This window comes from Paroedura picta, chromosome 1 (assembly GCF_049243985.1).
Source record: "Paroedura picta isolate Pp20150507F chromosome 1, Ppicta_v3.0, whole genome shotgun sequence".
NCBI lineage: Eukaryota > Metazoa > Chordata > Lepidosauria > Squamata > Gekkonidae > Paroedura > Paroedura picta.
Genome location: NC_135369.1, coordinates 122253088 through 122278552, shown reverse-complemented (window position 1 = coordinate 122278552; position 25465 = coordinate 122253088). Strand labels below are relative to the sequence as shown.

Here is a 25465-nt window from a genome sequence, read left to right as displayed (position 1 = left end):
GGGAAGGGGGGGGGGCGGCCGGGCGAGGGCAGCGCCCGCTGGCCGGCCTGTCAGGAGAGGGCTGGGGGCTCGGCAGGACCCCAGCGCCCGGCGGAGAGGACCTTGGCCGGGGCAAGCCCCTCAGTCGGGCGGGTCTCGGCGTCTCTTACCTGACGGGGTGGCGCCGAAGACTCGGACCACGGGCACCCTCTTGACCGGGGCCTCCCTGAAGTGGGACTGGCAGGGGTCCAGGCCGGGCAGAGGGCTGCTCATGTAGTAATCGGCGGTCACGACCCTCACTGAGAACATGTTCGCCGTCGCTAGAGCAGGCGCCGCTGAGGACGGGTCTACCCCGCGGCTGGGGCTTCCCTCCTGCGCCCGCCCCAGCGGCTGTTGCTGCTCCTGCCGCCGCCGCAGCACGAGCGCAGCCCCCTCCCTGTCCTCACCCGCCGCGTCTCCAGCTCGCGCGCATGGACGAGAGCAGGCGGGGGGGGGGGAGGGTGGTGGAAGGGGCGGCTGAGAGCGCGCGCGCGCCGTCGAGACAGCAACCGCTGTGGCAGGGCCCTAAAACCAGGCAAATTGCGTGCGCTTCACGGTCAAGAAACGCCCTCTCCCTTCAGCGCGAGAGCACCATCGCAGCAATTTCTTGATTGCAGATGTTGTTGCCATGATGATGATGTCACAGACTCAACCACGAGCACTGATGAACGGAGAGGGGGGGGGGTTTGGTTGAGAACATTAACGAAGATTTCTTTCGCTCCCACCGTTACACGGGGATGCGCTGAAACGCCTCATTGGTACTGCGAACGATGCTATCGATTGTTCAGCTTTCAATTTCTTAGGTCTGGGGAAAGACTAGGCTGAAGAACGCCAAATCACTGATGGCTTAAGGCTTGCTATTCTCTCCTCCCCCCTCCCCACCCGTTTAGACGCCATTTCAGAGGCAGAGCGGTGGAAAGGTGAGTCATTAGAGCATGTGTGTGGATCAAAGCGAAATCTCGTGCCGCCGACTTGCACGAGACTATGCTGAGGAAACGGGGAGGACTTGGCGAGGGGCCCACGCGCATTCCCTTTGGCTTCCGCGCCCTAGTGGGAGGGGTCAATGAGGAGGATGAATGAAGAGCGGGCTCCAGCCTATAAAAGGGCGGCGGCTGTTGCCGTTGCTCAACGTGCCGCTGGCTGAGGTTCTGACGCGCGCTGCGGAAGAAGGAGGGTCCTCGTGCGTCCTCTGGGGGCGGGGGGAGGGGTCTCACCTGTTCTCGCGTGAGCAGGAGATACCCGCGTGTTGCGTCAAAGCTGAGCCCGGCGGACTTTCTGTGCTCCCAGCGCTAGGAGGAGCTTGCTGAGCCTTACGTGGGCTTTGGGGCAGGAGAGCCACCCCACCCTCAGTTCTCTACGCTCTGGTTTTACTTTCCTTGTCCTATGTAGTCTTTAACAGGATATGACTAGTCTTAATGACTATGTTGTAGTTGTTAACACTGTGACTCTGTGAAGTCAATATAATATAATAAAATTCCTTAGTTTGTTAAAAAATTACGGTTCCTGTGTTCGAATTGTCATTATTCCTACTTCACTGATACTAACAACTAAGATTTGTTTGATCTTGCCAGTAGAAGGTAGACTACTTTCCAGGTTAACTGCAGAAAAATCCTTACAGTGCGGAAGAACGGATGGTGTGGGATCTTAGGACACTTGTGGATAAAGAGCTACAGAAGTCGGGAAAGCCGTACTGAGGAGAGGAATAATAAAATCCGAGTCCAGTAGCACCTTTAAGACCAACAAACATTTAATCAAGGTGTGAGCTTTCGAGTGCAAGCAACCTTCATCAGACTATGATCTTACATGACAGGAAATTTATAGCAAAAATCAGTTCTGTTACATCTGTGTCACAACTAGATACAGATGTAACAGGACTGATTTTTGCTATATATTTCCTATCATGTAAGAAGATCATAGACTGACGAAGGGTGCTTGTACTCAAAAGCTCACGCCTTGATTAAATCTTTGTTGGTCTTAAAGGTGCTACTGGACTCGGATTTTATTGTGCTACTTCAGACCAACACGGCTACTCATTTGAGAGGAAGTTTATAGTCACTTCACTTCTAGCCACAGACTGTTGGCTGGATACAGCCCTATATACTTGGAGAATGCAGCTGTTTGAATCTGGAAGGCATTTATATTTTCAAATATGTCCAGTGGTACACTATTCTGTAATAATTTATGAACTCTATATGTTGTGTTCATAAGTCAGTAAAATAAGTTTAAATTAAAGAAAATATTATACTTCATTTCTTCAAGAAAAAAAGGGATAGAGGATTTTTTCACCCATGCTTCAGCATTTCCAGAGAATTTACATTGCAATGGCCAACAGGCAATGTTGGCTGGGATTGCTGTTTATACACTAATGGGATGGGATGGTGATCTGACACCCCCCCCCCAAAAAAAAGAAACCCAACAACCAGGAGTCTTCCTTCCAAATAAAATGATTAGTTTCTTTGAGCTAGCAGTTAAAATTTAACACGCAGGACCTTTCAGATGAGTTTGCAAGATAGCGAATGAAACTCAATTGAATGATATTAATAATCACAAAGATCAAATAAGACAAGTGTGAGCACTATTTTATTGTATTTATTGCACATTTACTGTCCAATGAAGATGTGTTCCTAGATAACAAGGTAACAGGGTGGCATTATACATTGTGTTTTATGGTGTGACACTGAAGAATTCTCTTCCATGGTGGCTCAGTCATTCTGTAGGTTTACCCTTACCTTTTCTGCAAAGTGCATAAGCTATTCGGGTAATGGAAAGGGGGACCTTGAGCGTCCTAAAAGTCCCTTGCACCCCTCAGAAATCCCTTCTTATTCTAACTCTTAAATTTCTATTTAAAGGTTTCCTTGAAATTTTTTAATTCTGTGGAATATTATTTTAGGGTAATTATATCAAAAAAGCAAACTTTTGTTATTTAGACTTAATTTCATCCACATTTTTAGTCCATCATACTGTGTAGATATGTCTGTTTTGTTATTCACAAAGTTTTGTTTCTGTGTAAGTACAATCATGGATCAAAAACAGATAGTAATTAAAACTTTGAGCATCAGCTGCTTGGGAGAATAAAAATGCTTTGGTGGATCCTACAATTTAGTTAAATTTGTACTGCTTGAATTGCATTGGGAAATCCCATAAACAGGGCATTACTGTAGAGAAAGTTTTGAGCCTGATAATAGGAGACAGTTCTTAAGATATGAGAGTCCTAGGCCATGACAGGGTTTAAAGATCTTAACCAGGGCCTTGGGCAGCCAATTAATATTTTGATTGGCAAGGTATCTTTCTATTAGGTAGTGCCTGACAAAATACATAGGCAGAATGGCTGGTACTAAATGAGGCACTATATGATTTAGTGTGTCAGTAAGCTTTAATCCAATAAAAACAGATGCTGCTCAGAACTTGTATAGATCTTACATATGTTTTGATTTTTAGACTTTAAACAAGACTGTTCAGGGAACAGCTGATATCCTTCATATCACTGAGTTACGTACAATGTTTACTGTGAGTTTTATGCTCTTAGACAACTTGTGAGATTTCTAATCTGGCAAGCCAGGTTTGATTTCGTGCTCCCTCACATGCAGCCAGCTGGGTGACCTTGGGCTTGCCACAGCCCTGATAAAGCTATTCTGACTGAGCAGTGATATCAGGGCTCTCAGCTTCACTTACCTCACAGGGTGTCTGTTGTGGAGAGAGGAAAGGGAAGGCAAATGTAAGCCGCTTTGAGACTCCTTTGGGTAGAGAAAAGTGGCATATAGGAACAAACTCTTTGTCACTTCCTTCTCTGACTGAACTCCATTTCTTCATCCTATTTTCTTACAAGAGGACTGCTATGAAGCAGGAGACTATATTCATTCCATTTTTAGGTGTCTGTATCAGAAGGACAGCAAGTATCTGATTTCTAGGTATTTAAGTCTTTGGAAGTGAAATAGTGAATCCCCCCTAGCAGCTGTAGACCCCACTTTGCTTCCTTTGCATATCTGAAGGTCCATTGACCTTGAAGAACAAAATGAGGGTGGTCAGCGGTCTGCTACTGGAAGAAGTAGAGAATTCCTTTTCTGCTAGGTCTGTAGATCCGGGGACAAATGCTAACAATTTAATGATTTTTAAAATGAACTTACACTCTTCTTTTCTCCCCAGTGGGTATGCAAAGTGGCTTACATCATTCTCCTTGCCTCCATTTTATCTTCACAACAAACATATGTCTCGAAGTTAAAATTTATTGTTACAGTCTATCAGACCAAGTTACACAAACAAAATCATAAGAGGCCACAGCAGTATTGTCATAAGGTATACGACAGTTAAGACATATCGTAAAAGTAAAACTTAAAACTATCTTGCTTCAAGATATTGTATTTTTATGGCAACGGTGAAAAACTTAGTAAGATGCCTGAGTGCTCTCCCTCGATCTGTATCTGACCATTCTGGGAGCCTTTTAACTGATTAATCAATCTATTTGCCTTTGCTATCTGCATAGGCAGAGCTGTGGAGCAGTATGTGTTCTCTGGTTTAAATTTGGCCACAAAAACAATGAAATAAACATGTGAGTTAAATTAGGTGAGAGTGTATGGATGGCTCAATGTCAGCTAGCAGGCTTTCATGACAGAGTGTGGATTAGAACCTGGGTGTCTCAGATCCATCCTAAACTGACATTCTAATCACTGTACAACACTGACTCACCAGATATATTTCTGTGATATAAGACATGACTTTCAGTTAATAAAAATTGGCTTTATTTCATATCATATCATAATACGCAATAAAGCAAAGATTATAAAGCTTTATAATTATTTGTGAGAGCTTATGAAAAATAAGAGCAACACAAGACTGACTGGAAAAGACAATAATGCTAGAGAAGTCAAAGGCCAAAGGAAAAGTGAAAGACCTAACATGAAATGGATTTACACATCAAAGGAAGCCATGTCCTTCAGTTTGCAAGACTTGATCAAAGCTGTTAATGAAAGGGCATTTTGGTGGTCATTCACAGGGTTGTTGTAAATCAGAAGCAGCTTGATGGTACATAACGCACACACACAAACACCCATTCTTATGAAATAGGAAAGCAAGAGTTCATTAAGTTATATCTTGTTACTGCTCAGTTAATCATGGTGAAAGAACTTCTTGCCTTTTAAAGCAAGTCTTTTCAGCAAATAGAAGGATGGAAGGAAAAAGTCACTTTTTCAAGCTGCTTGTTAATAGGTATAGGAAAGACAAAATAAGCTACAGGAAAAATATCAGGTGCCTACAGGTATTCTAGGGCAGAGATATCTTAATATGTTTTCCTAGGACTTCACATGCTTTCAGGATCCAAAAGGTGAAGATTCCCAGCAATAAAGGCTCAGATATGTGGATAAACAAAATGAAAGTCTTTATAAAAGCTTTGGGAGGAATTCTGTTATGGGACAGTGCTAGCTTTAATGAAGCCTCAGAAGTCTTGCAAGTCTTAGAACACAGGATGTTTTTCACAGGCTTTCTCTGAACCTGACTTGAGAAAGTGGAACTGTTTGGTCCCCATTAATAAAGACAGCAATCAGGAGTGAAAAGGGTATGCTATTTGTTCTCTCTTTTTCAAAAGGTATACAAAGAATGTGATACGGTTATACTGAGCAAACCTTGTCTCCATTCTGTGGCTTTTGGTCAGGGAAAACAAAAGACGACATGACTAACAACATGTATTTATGGGGCATGTTTGGTGTATGTGTTAAGGCAGATGATTGATCCCATGATGAATCTTGGATCCTTAAAAGCCCTTACACTCTTGTCCTCTTTTCCTAACAAATAAAACCTCACCTGGCTGTCAAGTCCCAGCTACTTCAAGTAACCGTGGTTTTCAAGACTTTCCCAAGATAAAAGACATTTTTCATTAAATTATAATGTCCCAGGAGGTCCTGCATTCTAAAAACAGGCTAACTTTACATTTATGTAAATATTCAATGTTTATCCCAGAATTTAGGTGTTAGCCTTAACACATTTTATTTCCATGAGGTGGTTTCCCTCATCACATTTTGCTGTGTTTAGCAAATATATTTAGCAACAGCTCGTGTAATTGAGCCTCCATCCTGGTTGCTTTTCTGTTAAACAGCTTGCATTTTATTTTATTTTATTGCAAGTGAAATTTATGTATGGGGGATGGCCTGGCAGACTAGGTTTTTCATTTGCATGTGAAATCAACATGAGAACATGAAATTGTCATTTACATAGATTGTTGATAATTTCCTTAAGGTGAGACTCAGATGGGTTTGGATCAAATGATCCCTGCTGTTCACTTCCCTGCTATATTATATATAATATATATATATAGAGGGGGGGTCAGACATAGCAGAGTTTCCGTTGCAGGAATCATAATAAATGTATTTCAGTGAAGATGTTCAGTCAGCGCCACAGTTCTAATGGCTAGATTTTGCCTAGATTGTTCTTTCATGCATTCTAAATTGGCTGTCATTAAAACCCTACATCCTCTATGATTTCTGATACAAACCAGTTAAATTCAGAAGAGAAGTGAACATTTTTGATAAATTGTAAGGATTTATTTTGTGTGTGTGTGTGTGTGTGTGTGTGTTTTATTTGCCCATGAAACTATTAATCTTAAACCTGCATTTTTAACTTGTTAATTTTTTAAAAAATGCATTATTTGTAGTCCACAGTCAATACAATCAAGGCAGACTACACAAAGAAAGTCAGTGCTATCACTAGAATAAGGCATCTGACAAAGAGTAATTAGAATTACAGAACTCTGAAAACAAAGCATAAGTGTTAGAGATGATATGTTAACAATGCCATACATAGATCATATTGTGAGAGCAAATATATAGTATACCTTTCAAATAATCACTAGGTTTTAAATATAGTTTTTATACTTGCCAGCTGCTATATAAATAGTAATTCCATCAAAGGTTGTTGGTAAATAAGGAAAAGAATAAACTTTCCAAATTATGCAGTATTCAAACTGCCTCATTCATATTTCTGTCTTAAAACAATGAACTTCTTTTCAGAACATCAAACAGTAACAATATGTAGCTAGACAATATGTTGTCCCCAGTAAAAAGCTACAGATTTGAGTGTACAGCTGGCACCAATAAAAGAAAATTAAACAGCTCTGTCCTCTGTCCATAAGGGATCACCTGTATTTATTCTTGTCCTTAAGGCATCTCAAGTTATTAGACCAGGGATTAACAATAGTTCTTCCACGCTGGTCAGTGAGAGTTATTTTGGGTTGGGCATTCTCACTGCTGTATGGAGCAAGCTTCCTGAGTAAGTAAGAGAGGGCAAGGCAAGACCCCAACCTTGCAAATATTTTAGAGACTTTGTTGTTGTTGTTGTTGTTGTTGTTGTTGTTGTTAGGTGTGAAGTCGTGTCCGACCCATCGCGACCCCATGGACAATGATCCTCCAGGCCTTCCTGTCCTGCACCATTCCCCGGAGTCCATTTAAGTTTGCACCGACTGCTTCAGGGACTCCATCCAGCCACCTCATTCTCTGTCGTCTCCTTCTTCTTTTGCCCTCGATCGCTCCCAGCATTAGGCTCTTCTCCAAGGAGTCTGTCAGGATTGTTAGAATCTCTGTCATAAATTAGCCTGAGTTCTTCCATGACAGTTATATTGTTTGGCGCCTGGCTGCTTCAGGTCCTGTAATCATGCTAACTAGTTAAAAGTAAAATATATGTTGTTGTAACTCTTATCACTTGTTGAGGCCTCTCGGCTGGGCCAGGGTTTTGCTATCAACCAGTCAAGGTCATGAGAATGTATCACTGTTTTTAATTGCATGTGTCTCTTCTCTCCTTCTCCCCTCCCTTGGGAACTTTCAAGTTTTGGGCGGGAGAATCGTATTGATAAGAAGAAGCAAATCTGCACTCAAGTCAGATTTGACTTCGCCAGTCTTGATGTTTGTAGTACTTCTCAATAAAGCTTTCTTATTATTAAGAAGCTAGTTGTGAGTTCTTTCAACGCTTGACATTAAGTCAAAACTCACAACACCTTTCGCCTGCCAACATGCAGGACGAAGGCAATATCTATACTGAGCAGGAAGAGGGCCTGGAGTTGGACTTCTCTCAGGGCGAAGTGGCCGGCGCGGGCTCGTTTAGTTCGGGCATGGTCAGAGCCTTGGGAGATGCGACCCCGGGCCACGCAGATTTCCTGGAAAGGCACATCACCGAACGCAGGCACATCACCGAACGAAAGGCACATCACCGAACCAGTCTTGATGTTTGTAGTACTTCTCAATAAAGCTTTCTTATTATTAAGAAGCTAGTTGTGAGTTCTTTCAACGCTTGACAGAGTCCTTCCTTCTCGTTGCCCATGTAGGCAAACGCAGCAGCATGCTAAAACAGCACCAAATTTTAAAGGGTGAGGGGGAGAGCAGTAAGGAACTTTAGAAATGGGGAAGAGGGCCAGACTTAGAAATGAAAATAGAAGCAGTGGAGAAAGGAGCCCAAGAGGTCAGGGTTGAGGTGATGTGTAGTAGAGCCTGGGTGAAGAAGGCAATAGGTACTTGTTGTATAATAAATAAAGGTATTTGCATGGATTTCTCTGCTTGGCAGTTTGTGATGCTATAGAAGATGCCTATAACTTTCCCCTTCCATCAGGAAAGACTTCTTTAGTTTAAGGATATTAATACTAAGAATAATAAATACAGTGATGCTGAAAAAATTGGACTGAAAACTCCTCAAAATACTAGAAGCAGCACTTATAGCTTTAAGAAACAAAACCCTTCATGATGGCTGTTGTTATGCAACCACAGCAATATTGGCAGACTTTGGTTTCTGTCAGTAAAAGGCAGGAGGGAGGAGCCTTTCCAGGGCTGTTTTGGCCTTTGAGGAAAAACTCATTGGGGCCCGGTGACTTGCTACCACTCAGCCAGAGTTTTCACAGAGGGAAGGAAGGATGGAGATTAGTGAGGGAAGATAAAGGTGGGTTAGCTGGTGGGTGGAAAGGAGAGAAGAAAGCAGGAAAAAGGGAAGTTATGGGGGCTTTCAGGGAAGAGAAAGTAGAAGTAATGGAGGAAGGGAAATAAGATGCCTCCTGCAAATCCTTCTATGTCCCTGTTTCACTATTTCTATATGTAATGTGCCCCTGAAATGCTATTTCACTTTGGTGACTGTGTTCACTCCAAAACAAAATGCCTTTGTGAGAAAGTATGCTTGTTAGTTTTAGGGACCTGTTATTCACTAATTAGTATGGCCTTGTGCTCACTAGCTGACTGACCTTCAGTAAGTCACTATTTCTCAGCCTCAGTGCCAATCACATTTTTACACACACACACACCCCTTCCAGAAACATGGTGCATGTAGAGCAGGGGTAGTCAAACTGCGGCCCTCCAGATGTCCATGGACTACAACTCCCATGAACCCTTGCCAGCGAATGCCAGCATTCGCTGGCAGGGGTTCATGGGAGTTGTAGTCCATGGACATCTGGAGGGCCGCAGTTTGACTACCCCTGATGTAGAGGTTATCAAACTATCCTGTGAAGTAAGCTAGGCTGAATATTGACCTTGGTGAAAAACACAGGGCTATTCTTCCTCACAACAGAATAAAAAGCAGAGTAGCTATCTAGGGTGAAACATTTTTTAGAATACCCACAATGAATTTTGTGTTAGAATCATAGAATCGTAGAGTTGGAAGGGGCCATACAGGCCATCTAGTCCAACCCCCTGCTCAACGCAGGATCAGCCCAAAGCATCCTAAAGCAGCCAAGAAAAGTGTGTATCCAACCTTTGCTTGAAGACAGCCAGTGAGGGGGAGCTCACCACCTCCTTAGGCAGCCTATTCCACTGCTGAACTACTCTGACTGTGAAAAATATTGTCCTGATATCTAGCCTATATCGTTGTACTTGTAGTTTAAACCCATTACTGCGTGTCTTTTTCTCTACAGCCAATGGGAACAGCAACCTGCCCTCCTCCAAATGACAACCTTTCAAATACTTAAAGAGGGCTATCATGTACCCCAAGGTCTCATTCACACACAGTGTTACCTAGAAGTGTATCCCCCATCCAGTAGGTATGCTTTTCATTTTTCTGACCCAGATGCAGAACTTTACACTTATCTTTATTAAATTGCATCTTGTTCTCATTTGCCCATTTTTCCATTGTGTTCAGATCTCGTTGAACTCTTGTCTCTATCTTCTGCAGTATTTGCCAGTCCTCCCAATTTGGTGTCATCTGCAAACTTGATGAGTAGTCCCTCCACTCCCTCATTTAGATCATTAATAAATATGTTAAAAAGTACTGGACCGAGCACCAAGCCCTGAGGTACCCCGCTACTCACCTCCCTCCAGTCTGATGAAACACCATTGACAACAACTCTTTGAGTGCGGTTCTCTAACCAATTCCCTATCCACCTAACTATCTGAAAATCCAGATTGCAGTCCTTCAATTTATCCATCAGAACATCATGGGGAACCTTATCAAAAGCTTTACCACAATCCAAGTAAACGACATCAACCGAATTTCCACGATCCAGCAAACCTGTTACTTGGTCAAAAAAGGAAACCAGGTTGGTCTGACAGGACCTGTTGGAGACAAATCCATGCTGACTTCCTTGGATCACCGAATTTTCCTCCAGATGTTTGCAGATTGCTCCCTTTAATACCTGCTCCATTATCTTCTCCACAACAGAGGTCAGACTCACTGGTCTGTAGTTTCCCGGGTCATCCTTCCTCCCTTTTTTGAAGATCGGAATAACGTTTGCTCTCTTCCAGTCCTCCAGGACATCTCCAGTCCTTAAAGAGGTCCCGAAGATGATGGACAAGGGTTGTGCAAGTTCTCTGGAAAGTTCTTTGAGCACTCTTGCATTTCATCCGGCCCAGGGGATTTGAACTTATCCAGTGCAGCTAAATGCTGCTTGACAACCTCTCTGTCCATGTCAACCTGTTACCTAGACACTATCTCTTGGCTACTGCCATATCTAGATGTGCCTAAATCCTTTGACCTGTGGGGAAAAACAGATGTAAAATAGGCGCTGAGCCTTTCTGCTTTCTCTGCATCCTCCGTTAGAGTTTGTCCATCTGCACCCAACAGTGGGCCTATTGCCTACTTTACGTTTGCTCCTCACATAACTGAAAAATCTTTTCTTGTTACAGTGGGCTTCCCTGGCCAATCTTAGCTCACTCTCAGCTTTGGCCTTTCTGATGATTGATCTACAATGCCTAGTAACCTGTAGGTACTCTTCTTTAGAGCTCTGTCCTTCCCTCCATTTCCTAAACATTTCCTTTTCTTTCTTAGTTCCTCTTGAAGTTCTCTGTTCATCCAAATAGGCTTCTTAGAGCTCCTGCAGTATTTTCGTCTTTCTGGGATAGTCATTGATTGAGCATGCAATAGCTCTTGTTTGAGTAGCGCCCACCCTTCACATGCTCCCTTCCCTTCCAGCATTCTCATCCATGGTATGACACTCATCATGTATCTGAGTTTATTAAAGTTTGTCGTACGAAAATCCAACATCCGCATCTGGCTACAAGCTTCCTTGCCTCCCCATCTCAAAAGGAATTCTATGAGGACATGGTCACTTCCCCCTAGGGTCCCCACCTCTTCACCTCATCCACCAACTCTTGCCTGTTGGTCAGTATTAAGTCCAGTATGGCTGAACCTCTTGTGGGTTCATCTACCATTTCATAAATGAAATTGTCAGCCAGGCATGTCAGAAACTTGCATGACTGAGGATGCTTTGCAGAGTTTGTTTCCCAGCACACATCTGGGAAATTGAAGTCACCCATGATGTTGAGTGATGAAAATATTTTGGTAAGCTTTTTGCTAATTGTTAGAAGCCCTCCATTTTTCCACATTTATTTAGCTAGAAGTTTCTTTCTTAACTGGTTGTACATGGAACATGAGGGGAGGTGGATGTTTATTAACAATTCTGGCAGTATATTTTGTTTTTTCATAACTGTGGTTATGTAGTTGAGAACCATCTGGAATTAATTACAGTTTAGTTTTCATAAATTGCGATGCATGTGATTTCCAGGAATGTGTTTTACCCTAAGTTGCAAATTACTTAAAGTCTGAAAAAGTTATGTATTGTTTCACTAGTTGAAAACACAACCTTTTGTTTTGTCAGAATTAAATAAGTCTCTTCACTTCTTCAGTGCTAAAAATAACTGCTCATATTGGTCTGGTTACAGTATGAGTTATAATTCTTTACAGCTTTGCATGGCCTGTAAGTTCAAATTGGGACGCACAAGCAGGGGATCAGATTTACATTTGGCCTGTTTCTAAGAAGCCATTTTCATTTAGTCATTTGGGTCTTACTTGCTCAGTTCCAGGAGCTGAAAATTTTCATTTGTACTTTTGGACTCTTATAGCAGATTTATAGTCATACAAATGGAGAACTTTGGGGACTCATGAGGAATCACAGGAGTGGAGGAACATTCATGTGGGTAGCCTTGCTGGTCTGAAGTAGCAGAACAAAATTTTAGTCTAATGGCACTTTAAGAAAAATAAAGGTTTATTCAAGGTGTGAGCACACTTCCACAGCCAATGAAATAGGAACAATCAGAATACATAAATAAGGAGAGAGCAAATGTGTATCAACGTGTATCCATACTCCTCACTATGTATTTTATGTATTTTATTTGTGATAATTTGGCATTATAATCGAATTTTGAGTTTGACTCCCTGGCCTTGGGAAGTGACCAGCAATTCCCTGGGAGGAATGGCTCACAGTTGTATGGAGCAAGCAACATATGAGGAGGTGATAGCCTTTGATCTCTAATAGCAGCATTTTGTACTTTTCTCTTTGTAAAGTACACTGAATTCTAGGGGATTGATTGGCTGTTTTGACAAAGGATTATCATTGGCTGTATTTGGTTGTCACACAGATGTAACAGAACTGATTTTTGCTATATATTTCCTGTCATGTAAGATCATAGCCTGACCAAGAGTGCTTGCACTCGAAAGCTCACGCCTTGGGTAAATCTTTGTTGGTCTTAAAGGTGCTACTGGACTCTGATTTTAAGGAGAGGGTAAATTAGCAGTAAATTAGTAAACAGCATCATGAAGATATCCAACATAATAAAGATATGTAGCCAATTTAAGAGCTTTGCTAGAATAATAAATTGGGCTCATCAGTCTTTTGGGTTCAACAAAAGCATAAGGGGAATAAAAATGTTAAATCCTTCTACACTCCAATTGTCTTAGTTGGTTGAAGAAGAAGAAGAGTTGGTTCTTATATGCTGCTTTTCCCTACCCGAAGGAGGCTCAAAGTGGATTACAGTCGCCTTCCCATTCCTCTCCCCACAACAGACACCCTGTGGGGTGGGTGAGGCTGAGAGAGCGCTGATATCACTGCTTGGTCAGAACAGTTTTATCAGTGCCGTGGCGAGCCCAAGGTCACCTAGCTGGTTGCATGTGGGGGAGCGCAGTTCTAGTCTAAGTGGCTTGAGCACATCAGTTCCCCCTTCTCTTTCCCTACCCGTTTATTGACTTTTCACTGTTCATAATATCCCGTCCTTTTAGGAATATTCACAGAGCTAATCATTCTATTTGCATTATTCTTTCTTCTTTTGGTTAATTTCAGCACAGCTTGGGTAGAACCTTTTGGAAATTTATTGTAAAAAATACAATCTGTCTTGAATTTGTAATTCGAGTAATTAGTATGTTGAAATGGGGTGTTCCATAAGTTTTGTACTTGTTTTGGGATTGTATTATGGAATTATATGTACTTAAGGTAGTATATATATATATTTGGTCTTATTCCTCTTTTTAAACTTCAATCTGCCTTAAATTGTCCAGCCATATTTGTTTGGTTTCATCCATAAACTTGGCTACCTCACAGTTCATTGCTGGGTCCAGATCCTTTATGAATGTTATTTATTATTTTATTTCATATCAGAATTGAAAAGCATCAGTAGGGTCACTAGTCCTACCTCTCCCCATTAACATACAGAGGAAGCATTGTGTGTTGGTAAAGGGTATGATTGTTTCCCCACCCTAGCATATATGTATAGTATATGAATGGCCTGGGGGCATCTTGACACCTCTATGAATAATGGTAATTACTTGTGTCACTAGCTTGGTTTAAATGCCTCATGGCAGTGATTGTTATTGGTTAGGGAGGCTCAGAAGGTGTGGGGGAGCCAAGCCTCTTTCTTTCTTTTCTTGAAGTGGGGGGAGAGGAGCCAGGCAGGGAGCCTCTTTTTTTTTTTTTTTTGGAGGGGAGGGGGAGAGGATCGAAAAAGGCAGAAGAGGGAGGAAAAATCCAGGACCGACAGAAGTTGAGAGAAATTAGGGGCTTCTCCTTTAAGGCAAACGTGTCACATGACCAGGTGTAGCCTATCAGAGGTTCTCTACCACGGAGCTTTCTTTCCCAAATGGATATTGAGGATTAACAGCACTCTGAGATATCGCACAATAAAGGTAGGGTCACTCCGGATCAATCCTTCTTGCTGCAGAAAGAAATTTTAAATCGCCCACAATCCAAATGGAAATCGCATTCTGTGTAGAGGGCAGGGACTGAATCTATCTGGGGTTGGAATAAAAGCTCCGTACAGTTTACACCTAGGTGTCCGTTGAATGTGACATTGTGGAAGATGTCGAACTCAGACGGCTATGTTTGTACAAAGGATTCTTTTTTTCCCTTGGATGCTCAGAGAGATTATACAAAAGCAAATTGTACAGTGGGGACATTTTTTCTACCGTGTAAGCTCACAAGAGAATTTGAACATTAGTACTATGGACCTTATCTGCTCACAATTTGCAAATGTAACATGTAGCCTTTACTTGTTCAATATATTTCTCCCTCTCTCATGTTTGTTTCTACCCAACCCTATCTCCCCTTAGAAAATCTCAATATTGTTTCAAAGGAAAGATGTTTCTCAAAGCCTCACTGAGCACCCACAGAAGGCAGGGTGCATGCACTTGGGCAATATGTCTAACAAATAGTAATGCTAGAAAACAACCCTTTTTTTGTTAACTCTGTTTAAGAAAAGGAAGTATTTGTTGAGTTGGCCTCTGTATGATTAGCTTGTTATGCTTACAGCGATGCCTGTGAGATGCAGCATTTCATCTGCTAGGCAACTGAGAAAATTCATTATGTATATTTATCACAGGATCCACTTCATTAGACAAATGGATCCGGGAGAATAAACTATTCTTTACAAGGAGCCTTCTGATCCCCACTGCAAACTATTTACTGATGTACCATCGTTTTTGAGTATACAATGAGCTCCTTTATAGCAAAGTGAATGATGCAGGAAGTTCATTCTCCTCCAGCCTAATTCAGAAGAACAGAGAGGAAGCTTCTTAAGAATGAGAACGGCACAAAGAAACTACAGTGAACTTGAGAAGGTACTTAGAAGGAAGTGTCTGCAAGAAATCATATATCTTTTCTGTAAGTCTTGAGGTTTGTAGCATCTATGCAGCGCTATGCTTTGTGATGTTACTGTATTGCAATAGGTGGTACATTGTATTTTTCACATGTTGGTGTAGCAAGTTTCACTATTGGGTTGCATTTACAGACTCACTTCATCCACTGACATTCTTCACTTACATTTGTTAAATATTTATTGTGTGATCTGACCATGTATGGTCATGTCAACCTTCCCCCCTCTTAAAATGGCCAATTATAGGCCTGAAGGGGGTCAGAAGGTGAGGGGCCCTGGATGTGTGCATATATAGCTAAGCCTCCCAACCATATTCTGCACAATTGTGCCACTTCTGGGGGTTTTCAAAGCCTGAAAATGTTTCAGAGGTTTCTCAATGGTAAAAAAGTTGAGAAGAGCTGGCCTACGCCATTGCCTTTAGAATACTGCTAGCTTGAGCTAAGGTGGCTCATCTGAAGTTGGTGAAATTGTAAAATAAGGAATAGAATAAGTGGGGGAAAAATAGAAATCGAGTGATCGAGTTCCCCTGGATAGTTATTTTCCAGTGGAAGGGGGTAAGCAAAGGTGGAGGAAAATGTGCTTTTAATTAATGCAGGACAGTATTGTGTTCTAGAATCATCACTTTGCACAAAACTTACAAGAATATGAATGCATATATTTATAGGAAGTTTAAATTTCTAGCTAAAACCTTTGATGTGGATCATAACCTTTTCAGCTGTAATCACAGTTTAATACAGCAAGTTTTCTCTCTCTCAGATCTAGGTCCAATATTAGTAAACTATTTGTCAATATTTAACTCTGGTTCCATAAAGTTTCTTCCAGGCTATATTGTCATCGTGCATATAGGATAGAAACAGACTAAAAAATACCAAAGAATTTATACTGAAGGTAATGATTATTATGATGAAATCTCAAGCTGGATGATCTATTCTCTCTGGAGCCAAGAAACTGGAATGATGGAGAAGATCTGGGTGCAGCTGTGCTGCAGTGAGGGTGAAACTCAGCTGCAGTTGTGGCACAAAACAGATCGAGTCCAAATGCCAATTACCACAGTAACAATTACAATAGCAGCAAAGTAGCAATAACAGGCCAGGTTGCAGACCTGGTTTAAACACAATTTTGTTACGCACTGATGGTGAAAGTGACCTTTTTTGTTGAACAGCCTGTGGGAGATTTTTTTTTAAAATCTCTGCAGATAATCCTAGCTCTGTGGCTGCTTCTTGACTGTACAAATATTACCTTTAAATATCAGGTGTGTAGTTCATAACCTCCACAATTCTAGACAGGGGGTAGAAATAGCAAAGGCACAGTAAGAGAACAACAGGCATTTGACTGTGCTGCTTTTCCTTTTCCCATTCAATTCAAGGAAACCTTTCAGCAGCAATAAAGGTAAAGGTATCCCCTGTATAAGCACCAAGTCATGTCTGACCCTTGGGGTGATGCCTTCTAGCGTTTTCTTGGCAGATTCATTACGGGGTGGTTTGCCATTCCCTTCCCCAATCATTACCGTTTACCCCCCAGCAAGCTGGGTACTCATTTTACCAACCTCGGAAGGATGGAAGGCTGAGTCAACCTTGAGCCGACTGCTGGGATCAAACTCCCAGCTTTATGGGCAGAGCTTCAGACTGCATGTCTGCTGCCTTACCACTCTACGCCACAAAAGGCTCAGCAGCAATAGATTGAGACAATTTCTACATAGAACCAGAGTATAGTTTATTGATATCGTGGAGAAATCTCCACCCCTCCCTCCCCACACATAGATATAACCCCCATAAGTAAGCAACATGGACAGCAATGCCATCTGTAGGGATGGGGCAAGGGTCCTCTTCTGCTGTGACCTGGATCACTTAATAACAATGCAGCCCAAGGCAGCCTGCTGCTTGCTGCAAAGAACAATCCTATCCTAGAATAAATAGAATAGATGGTGCCTGGTAAGAAGGGAAGACAATATGAATATTACTACTTCAGTAATCCCACAGGATTTGAGTACATTAATATTTACTGTCAATTGATAAAATAAACTTGCTCTGTCATTACAAAGACAGAAAACTAAGAAAAGATAGTTGCTGTCTGTTGCCATGGTAAAATTGTTGTACAAGGATATATAGCTTTGTTTCTTTTAAAACCAGGTAGTCACCCAAGCTTCGTTAATGTGGATATGTGATAAATTATAGTAATTATGTTTCCCTTCAACTGCCTGTCTCATCTGTATGTTGCACAGCTGCAAACTGTGTCTCCCTTTGAACTTTGCCTGGTTTGTAACAGCCCTTTTATTAACATTTGTGATTCCGTTTTGCCCTCACAGCCCTGCTCAACAGAGATAAGGCAGGCTAGACGTTGAACAACAGTCCTTCTCAGTTAAGCTGCTCTTTGGGCAAGCCTTGTAACAGGTCTTGGCTTTCTTATATAAAGGGTACCAGATTTTGCTTTAAAAAGGAGGAGCCTGCACAGTGGGAAGCTGACAGTCATCAGCAATGACACATCATTACAGTAGTTTTAAAGGATTCATAGGGTGCACATACCTTTCTGAAAGCTTGACACCTGCTTCTCCATGTGAAGTCTAAGGTCCGAGGACTTGTGCACAAACTATATGCTCTACCATTGAGCCACGGGCTCCTTTCCATATGCTACAATCATATCACAGGGTTAAAGAGCTCAGGTTGCAACGGGAAACTTGGTTATGGGGGTGCCATTTTTGGCAGCACCCCCTGGTCAACATACAGAGAAGTTCCATCCTAAGAAGGATTAAGCAGTAGCATACCCAACTAGAGCACTTTTATAGCGATGCAGCCCAGTCATTTTATACAGAGTCTGTATGCCATGCTTTCAAACAGCACCTGCAAGAAGCCTATTTCAAGTACAAGAAAGCTTACAAATGTGCATAGCCAAACATTAACCTTGAAGTTCAGTTTATCTGCAAAGAAACTCTTAAACCCTCATGTATTTCTCAACAGTGATAAAGATGGCAGCCAACATGAAAGGCAAATACTTTATTGTGAACATAAAGTGGCGGTTGGAGATCATTATAGAAGGCAAGAACATCTGGCTGACAGCGAGAGAAACGCAAAGCAAACAGTGCAGTTTTTTTTGCTTATTACACCATTTACAATATTTGCTTGCTCTGCTCAAGACTTGGGAAACCGTTTGCTAGAAACAGAAGAGAAATGACTGGACATTCTTTCCATTTGCAGTTTGTTTAAACATAGAGGGAGAAGTAGAGTGCCTGATCAGTCACAGAAGGAAACATTCAGGATAAGGGGAAACACATGGGCTTGCATTACCCAGGACAATTCTATTAGCAGGGGTGGGGAGGGAGAGAAAGAGAGAGAAACATGCTTTTCATCACTCAGAAGAAGAAGCCAGGAAAATTCTGGCTGCCAGCCATCAAAGCAATACACCAATTGTTTCATGTGTACTTAAATGTACGTTCATAATGGCACAACCTGGAGTGTCGGCAAAGGTCCTATGGGAGGAGCAACATATTCCTCTTCCCTCAGTAACCGCAGCAGAATGTTCTTTTTATTTCGGGGCCAGTTGTAGATGTGAGTATTCTGAAGCCAGGTTGGTACGTGTTCCTGTGAAGGAGAGGAGGGATTTAAAATTCCTTTATTTCAGTACCATCATTGTTAAGCTGTGTTCAGGCCTCACCAGTCAGAGACTCATCCTCTCTCATTAGCTTTTGCTTGAATACAACATGCAGTTAGCGATGCTCTGTCTAAGTTGCCTATCTATGCTTATGGTGCAATTGCAAAAATTCATTGTGGAAAACACTTGAGCATAGTATTTTATCAGGACATTGTGGTATTAAACATCACTCACGTTTTGATTCCTTTTCTCTACTGGTTAAAATGCACCGATCAACCTTGCCATCTAAATATGGCAAAAAATATGTGGCACCATATCCCCATGGTTCTCAAAGTCTGGGGCACTGGGAGAAAGACTGACATTTAGGATCCTGAGTGGGTGGTGCTGTCTTCCTCCAACAACCAAGAACTGGAAGGATAGAATACCCCCTGACACTCAGTGGTTTTATGGGAACAACTATGACCTTTCACCCCAATTGCATAAGGTGGATGGGCAGGAAGGAGTAAAGGTTATTGGTTTTTGTTCCTTCTGGGTGGCTTTAGGAATAGGTCAGAGATATCCTGGTATTCTCTTCTTTTGATGACTCACTGGAATTGAGACATGTATGCAGTAGCAGGTTGTTTATGCTTAAATGCATGGAAATATGTCTCTATAGTCATCTTTAAACCCCAACCCGCGGCGCGGTGCACCGCGGAATAAATCAAAGAGTAAGGGCTCTGTGGGAGGAGTTAGGGCGGGACCCGTCCAGGATAAAAACTCGGAGAGGCTCCTGATTGGCCCTCTCTGAGGGCCACTCAGAGGCCAAGTGGCCAATTGGGAGGCGCACGTAGCGGGACTCCCTATTGGCCATTTGGCCCGCCCCGGACTCCTCACACACGCCACTGGCAGCACGCACCTCAGGTAAGTGCGAACCGCCGTTCTCTCCCGGCTTCTGCCGGGCCCGGCCGCCTTGCCCGCCCACCGCCGCCGTTCTCCCGGCTTCTGCCGGCCCTGGGCGCTCCTTCGCAGCAGCGAAGGAGCGCCTGGGGCCGGCAGAGGCCTTTCCTGCCCACCGCCGCCGTTGTCCTGGCTTCTGCCGCGAAGGAGCACACGGGCCCGAAAGAGGCCTTGCCCGCCCACCGCTGCCGTTCTCCCGGCTTTCGGGAGGGTGGGGGGGTGGCAGCTTCGCCGCTCCCGGGGCGGGAAGAGGCCGTTTTGGCCTTTCAGGAGGGTGGGGGGGCAGCAGCCGGCCTCCTCTCGCCCCGGGGCAAGAGGAAGCCGTTTTGGCCTTCGGGGAGGGGGGGTCACAGCTGGCCTCCTCTCGCTGCAGGGAGCGCCTTCGCCGCTCCCAGGGCGAGAGGAGGCCGTTTTGGCCTTCAGGGAGGGGGGGCACAGCTGCCCTCCTCTCGCCGCCTTCGCCGCTCCTGGGGCAACAGAACGGTGTTCTCTCGGACTTCTCTAGGCCCCGGGAACGACCTCGCCGCGGTGAGGCCATTCCCGGCGCCAAGAGAAGACAGGCTCCTAGCGCCCATTTTATTCGGACATAAAATGGGCTTTATTTCTAGTCAGTACAATAAAAGGTCTGGGGTGAAGTTAGAAGGCCTGTCCCCATGTTCAGAAAGTGGGACAAATATTGACACGTAAGAAAGAAAAAACAGACATGTAAGAAAGAAAAACAACCAAATTTCTCATTGATTTCAGAAGAACATTTAAAACAAGTTTACCTCTCCCCATTAAAATCAATGGATAAAACAGGTTTAAAGTTGACTGAACTGTATCCATGCATGTCAGTAGCAGAAATGTGCAGTCCTAAACAGAAGGTGTAACTCTGCTCAGGACTGTACTGTCAAGCAGGTGCTTAAATTTAATTAAGTCTTAGAGGTGCTTAAGAAGAGCCAGTTAAATTAGGACACCCTCATTCAAATAACATACTACTATCGTAGAGTTTATGAGAAGATAAATATTAGGCAACTAATTATTTCACACTTATCAGGTAAGGCATATAGCAGACTGCTTTTTTCTTCAAGAAGCCATTTTTGATAATGCATTAGCTACACAGAAAAGATGAGGTGAAATTTTCTGGTATAATAATGACAGCTATAAAAGACTCTTTTACTTTACCCAGTGCTGGTGACCTGCTCTTCCTGACAGTCATCTTAGACTGCAGGGAATACAAAACCCTAGCTAGGACAAGGAGATCCCTGGCTAACCAGCTTGAAACAAGGAAAATCTCCTTTCTTTCATCGATATTATTCTCTGCACTGTACTGTTTTAAAATCAAAAGTAAAATAAGTACATGGGGAAACTTGACATATGGCTTAATTCCAATTTTATTCAATGACCTGTGAAAACCAATATTAGATCTTAATATGTCAGCAGCACCTAAAATACTTAAGTGCATTCATATTCTTGATGCAAACTAGACTTTGATTTTAAAATGCAGGATAGCATTTCTGTCAGATAGTCTGAATGCTAACAGAATTTTATCTGATGGAGAGAAAAAGTGCTTGAAAGCTTTTTGTATGTATCTCAACTTGTGCATTCATCAAAATAAAACAAGATTATTTTTGTTTTACCTTTTTTGCATTTGGAAAAAGCACAGGAATGAATCGAAAATTCATGCTTCCCTGCTGTATAAACTCAATTTGCATCTAAAAAAAGAGCATAATTATTAGAACTGCACATTCTGTATGCAGAATCAGAATTCTGTGCTACTGTACTGGATTTAGGGATCCCAGCCTCCAGGTGGGACCTTGGGATCCCCTGGAATTACAGCTCATATCCAGACTACATAAATCAGTTCCCTTGAAAGAAATTGTTGTTTTGGAGACTAGTCCCTATGGCATTGTATCCCGCTGAGGCCCCTGTCCTCCCCAGGGTCCATACCCATATTTCCAGGAGTTCTCCAGCCTGCATCTGGCAACCATACCCCCTTATCCCCTGCTGCTGGCTACGGTAGATCTGGCGATCCCAACTGGATTACCCCAGACTGGTGATGGCTGTGCACAGATCTGGATTGTTAATTGCACAAACACCATGATGATATATGCATATTTGACACTGTATCAAAAGCTTCAAGTCCTGTCCTTATCAGATCGTCAGTCCAGTCAGTTTTGAGAATGTCAGTCAGCTGTTTAGAAATGGGAGTACTGAAACATATCAGCCACAAGACGTATGGAGGCGTGTGGACTGAAGCAGTGGTCCCCAACCCGCGGCCCGCGGCCCAGTGCCGGGCCGCGAAGACCATGGCGCTGGGCCGCGGCTCCCTCTCCCTGCCCCCCTCCGCAGTAAAAAACTTCCCAGGCCTCGAGCTTGCGGCCCGGGAAGCTTCTTACTGCGGGAGAGGGAATCAGGGCCGCACCCGCGCATTGTGCATGCACGGCCGGGCCGCGCATGCGACATGTGCGGCCGAAATCACTCATTCGCGGCACTTTCCCGATTTTGGCCGCGCATGGCGCATGTGTGCATGCACAATGCATGGGCGCGGCTGCGCGTGCGAGGGCGGACAGTTGCCCTGCCAGTCCCCAGCCTCAAAAAGGTTGGGGACCACTGGACTGAAGCAAATGCCCTGTAGTGTGCAGGGAACCCACTGAGGCATGTAGCTGTTCTTGGATTGAAATTCAGACACCTCACTCTGTGCCGGAGCATGGCCTATGCATTTATTCACATCTGGACTGTTGTTCAGATATATTAAATACCATTTCCAAAGATAATATCCTTTTTTTAAAGCTTTTTAAAAAACAAAATGCTCACTATGAAATTGTATTTGAATTCAAAATTAATCCAGACTGGATTGGGTGAATTACCCCCCACCCCAAATTATTTAGATCAGACTTTAGATTATAAGAGTCATTGTCCAATTTGAAATAGGGTTGCCAGGCAAGGGAGACAGGTCCTCCCCCATCTTCTCAGAACCCAGAAGAGTGTCCAATGTGCTTATGTCACCCAGAAGAGCTTTGGCAATGCTTTGGCTTGTGGGGGAAACTCTATGGTAAAAAACTGTCCTCAAACCATAGTTTTACCCCAAACCCAGAACATCACGCTACAACTTCCAGGTGACATCAACATGTCAGGACTTTCTTCCTGGTCCTGGTGAGGGCAGGGGGAGGAATTCCTGGGTATGGCAAGAATCACCATGAAAGCAGCTATTTTAGGGAAATTCTCGCCGCTTTCTGAAACCCCCAAAGCAAGGGAAGCAACATCAAGGCAGAGGTTCCCTCTGTCCCAATGGAGGTCTGGCAGCCCTAACTGAAGTGAATACAGTGAGTCTCAGATGTATAGTCTCAGATGAGAGCCAGCTTGGTGTAGCGGTTAGGAGAGCGGACTTCTAATCTGGAGAGCCGGGGTTGATTCCCTGCTCCTCCCCCACATGCAGCCAGCTGGGTGACCTTGGGCTCACCATAGCACTGATAAAGCTGTTCTGACTGAGCAGTGATATCAGGGCTCTCTCAGCCTCACCTCCTTCACAGGTGTCTGTTGTAGAGAGAGGAAAGGTAAATGTAAGCCGCTTTGAGACTTCGTGTAGAGAAAAGCGGCATATATGAACCAACACTTCTTCATAGTGAGTATGTATAGTGAGATGTATGCCCAGGAGCTCCTCAGCTTTGGTGAAGCAAGTAGCCTGAAGTGGGCCCTCACAGTCCTTCCATCTCTTTCAGGGAGGGCCAGCAAGGGCCTGATGTTGAGCCTTCAACAGTAGAACCTCTCCAGACCTCTTTGTGTAGGAAAGACAACTAGAGATCTTGAGGACCTGGCACAGAACTGCGCATGGTGGACATAGGATGGAGCCTGCAGATCTTCCAAAATTAGAAGTGATCTGCAGACTAAAGGAACCAGTTCCCCTAGAGAAAATGGCATCTTTGGAGGGTGGATGCTATACACCGCTGAGGACCCGCCCCAAACTCTGCCATCCCGAAGCTCCACCCTTAAATCACCAGAACTTTTCTAACCCTGAAGGTGGTGGAATGGGGCTATTCTAAATACATTGTTCTGGACTGTGCCTTTTGCCTGAGATCTTCAGACCTCTTTGTGTAGGAAAGACAACTAGAGATCTTGAGGACCTGACACAGAACTACGCATGGTGGACATAGGATGGAGCCTGCAGATCTTCCAAAATTAGAAGTGATCTGCAGACTAAAGGAACCAGTTCCTCTAGAGAAAATGGCATCTTTGGAGGGTAGATGTTATACCCCGCTGAGGACCCGCCCCAAACTCTGCCATCCCGAAGCTCCACCCTTAAATCACCAGAACTTTTCTAACCCTGAAGGTGGTGGAATGGGGCTATTCTAAATACATTGTTCTGGACTGTGCCTTTTGCATTTAGTCCAGTGCAATCTTGGATTGATAAATAAATACTCTGTTAGTACTGGTGTGGGCCAGACAGTCTTTTCCCCTCTTGGAAAGGTCTTTGTGACACTGCTTTAAGCCACTCTTCTCCTAGAGCTCTTGTGCCTTGTTACAATGTGACCTCACTCTATGCTTATAAAACTTAAAAGAATGTTGCATAAGGAATTCAAATACACCTGAACTGGTAGATGCTCCTAGGGTAGATAGCATTGTGCTGATCTCCCAGCAGCAGAAGCAGCTTTGTGCCATCTTGTTAGGTCTGATCAAAAGAGGAACTCCAGAAAGAATTCTTCCAAGTATTAGCAAGCTGAAGTTCTGTGGCAATTAGCAGGCCAGGGGGAGACACAATCAAACACACCAGCCCAGAAGTGCATGAAACTACACAGATGTGAATTTCCCTCCTTCCATGCCTCATGTTTAATTACTCAAGTCTGACGGATTTGTTATTGTCTGTGGATTCTGTTATCTTTTTGGAGTGTGTCAATGTGAGGAAGAACAGACAGGAGATAATATCAAAAGGTCTTGAGAACGGTTTAAAAGCATTTGAGTTAAAAACCATAAGGAAAGTGAAGCAGCAAGTTAAACATGGTCACTTTTAACCTGAACTTTGGAGCAAGCAAATAGAACTGCTTATAAAACACATTCAGCGTTAAACAGATCAGGGCTTAACGGCTGGATTTGTTGAGGACAAGACACAAAGGGCATTTCTTTAGGGGAGAGGGAAAGCTGCAGACCTCTTTTGAAATGGCACGCACATGTCCTCACTCACCATCCTGTGGATGTACTTAGTATGTAAGCCATGTTCATCCTTGTCCAGCTGCGATTCAGCCCCTTCTACATCCTGTTTGTATTTTGGACTGATTGCTATGATTATCATCACTGTCTTCTGTCAAGAAAAAAAATGCTTTTATGAAATTGTAAAATGCAGTAGGGTTAGGCAAAGCAGCATGGAAACCTGCCAGTCTGTATTTTTACGTGATCTGATGTTCCCTGGCAGCATCAGACAATCCAATTCATTTTGGCAACGAAGCAACACTAATCTCAGTGCACTGTATGTCACAAATTCTATGCTACTCAAATATAAATAGGGACAGAAAATGATTTTCATTGTTGACCCAGTTATTACCAAAAGCTTACTAATTAATAACACAAAGCATTTTCAAAATGTACATGCAAAATCATACCATCACAAGCTACTCTTTGTAGCTTGTACTAGTGCGATTTTGCAC

At 43.2% G+C, this 25465-nt stretch overlaps 2 protein-coding genes and 1 long non-coding RNA gene across 6 annotated transcripts in view; 1 reads left to right on the top strand and 2 right to left on the bottom strand.

The window, feature by feature from the left end:
• The window catches only part of REV3L (REV3 like, DNA directed polymerase zeta catalytic subunit), a 109823-nt gene extending 109312 nt beyond the window's left edge, over positions 1-511 (bottom strand). For both annotated transcript variants that reach the window (XM_077301886.1, XM_077301893.1), the window contains exon 1: positions 150-511. In XM_077301886.1, coding sequence (XP_077158001.1) covers positions 150-288 — 139 coding nt within the window. In that variant the 5' untranslated portion in view covers positions 289-511. The remainder of the gene's footprint in view (positions 1-149) is intronic.
• Positions 512-568: 57 nt separating this feature from the next.
• LOC143819865 (uncharacterized) lies at positions 569-18420 on the top strand. Its single transcript, XR_013225134.1, has 3 exons — positions 569-938; positions 15054-15334; positions 18281-18420. It is a non-coding gene; the product is annotated as an uncharacterized LOC143819865 (long non-coding RNA).
• The window catches only part of TRAF3IP2 (TRAF3 interacting protein 2), a 32768-nt gene continuing 25600 nt past the window's right edge, over positions 18298-25465 (bottom strand). For 2 of the 3 annotated variants that reach the window (XM_077301925.1, XM_077301907.1), the window contains 3 exons: positions 25006-25122; positions 21467-21541; positions 18298-18901 (listed from right to left, as the gene is read on the bottom strand). In XM_077301925.1, the coding sequence (XP_077158040.1) occupies positions 18755-18901; positions 21467-21541; positions 25006-25122 (339 nt within the window). In that variant the 3' untranslated portion in view covers positions 18298-18754. The remainder of the gene's footprint in view (positions 18902-21466; positions 21542-25005; positions 25123-25465) is intronic. The other variant, XM_077301916.1, reaches the window with a different exon arrangement.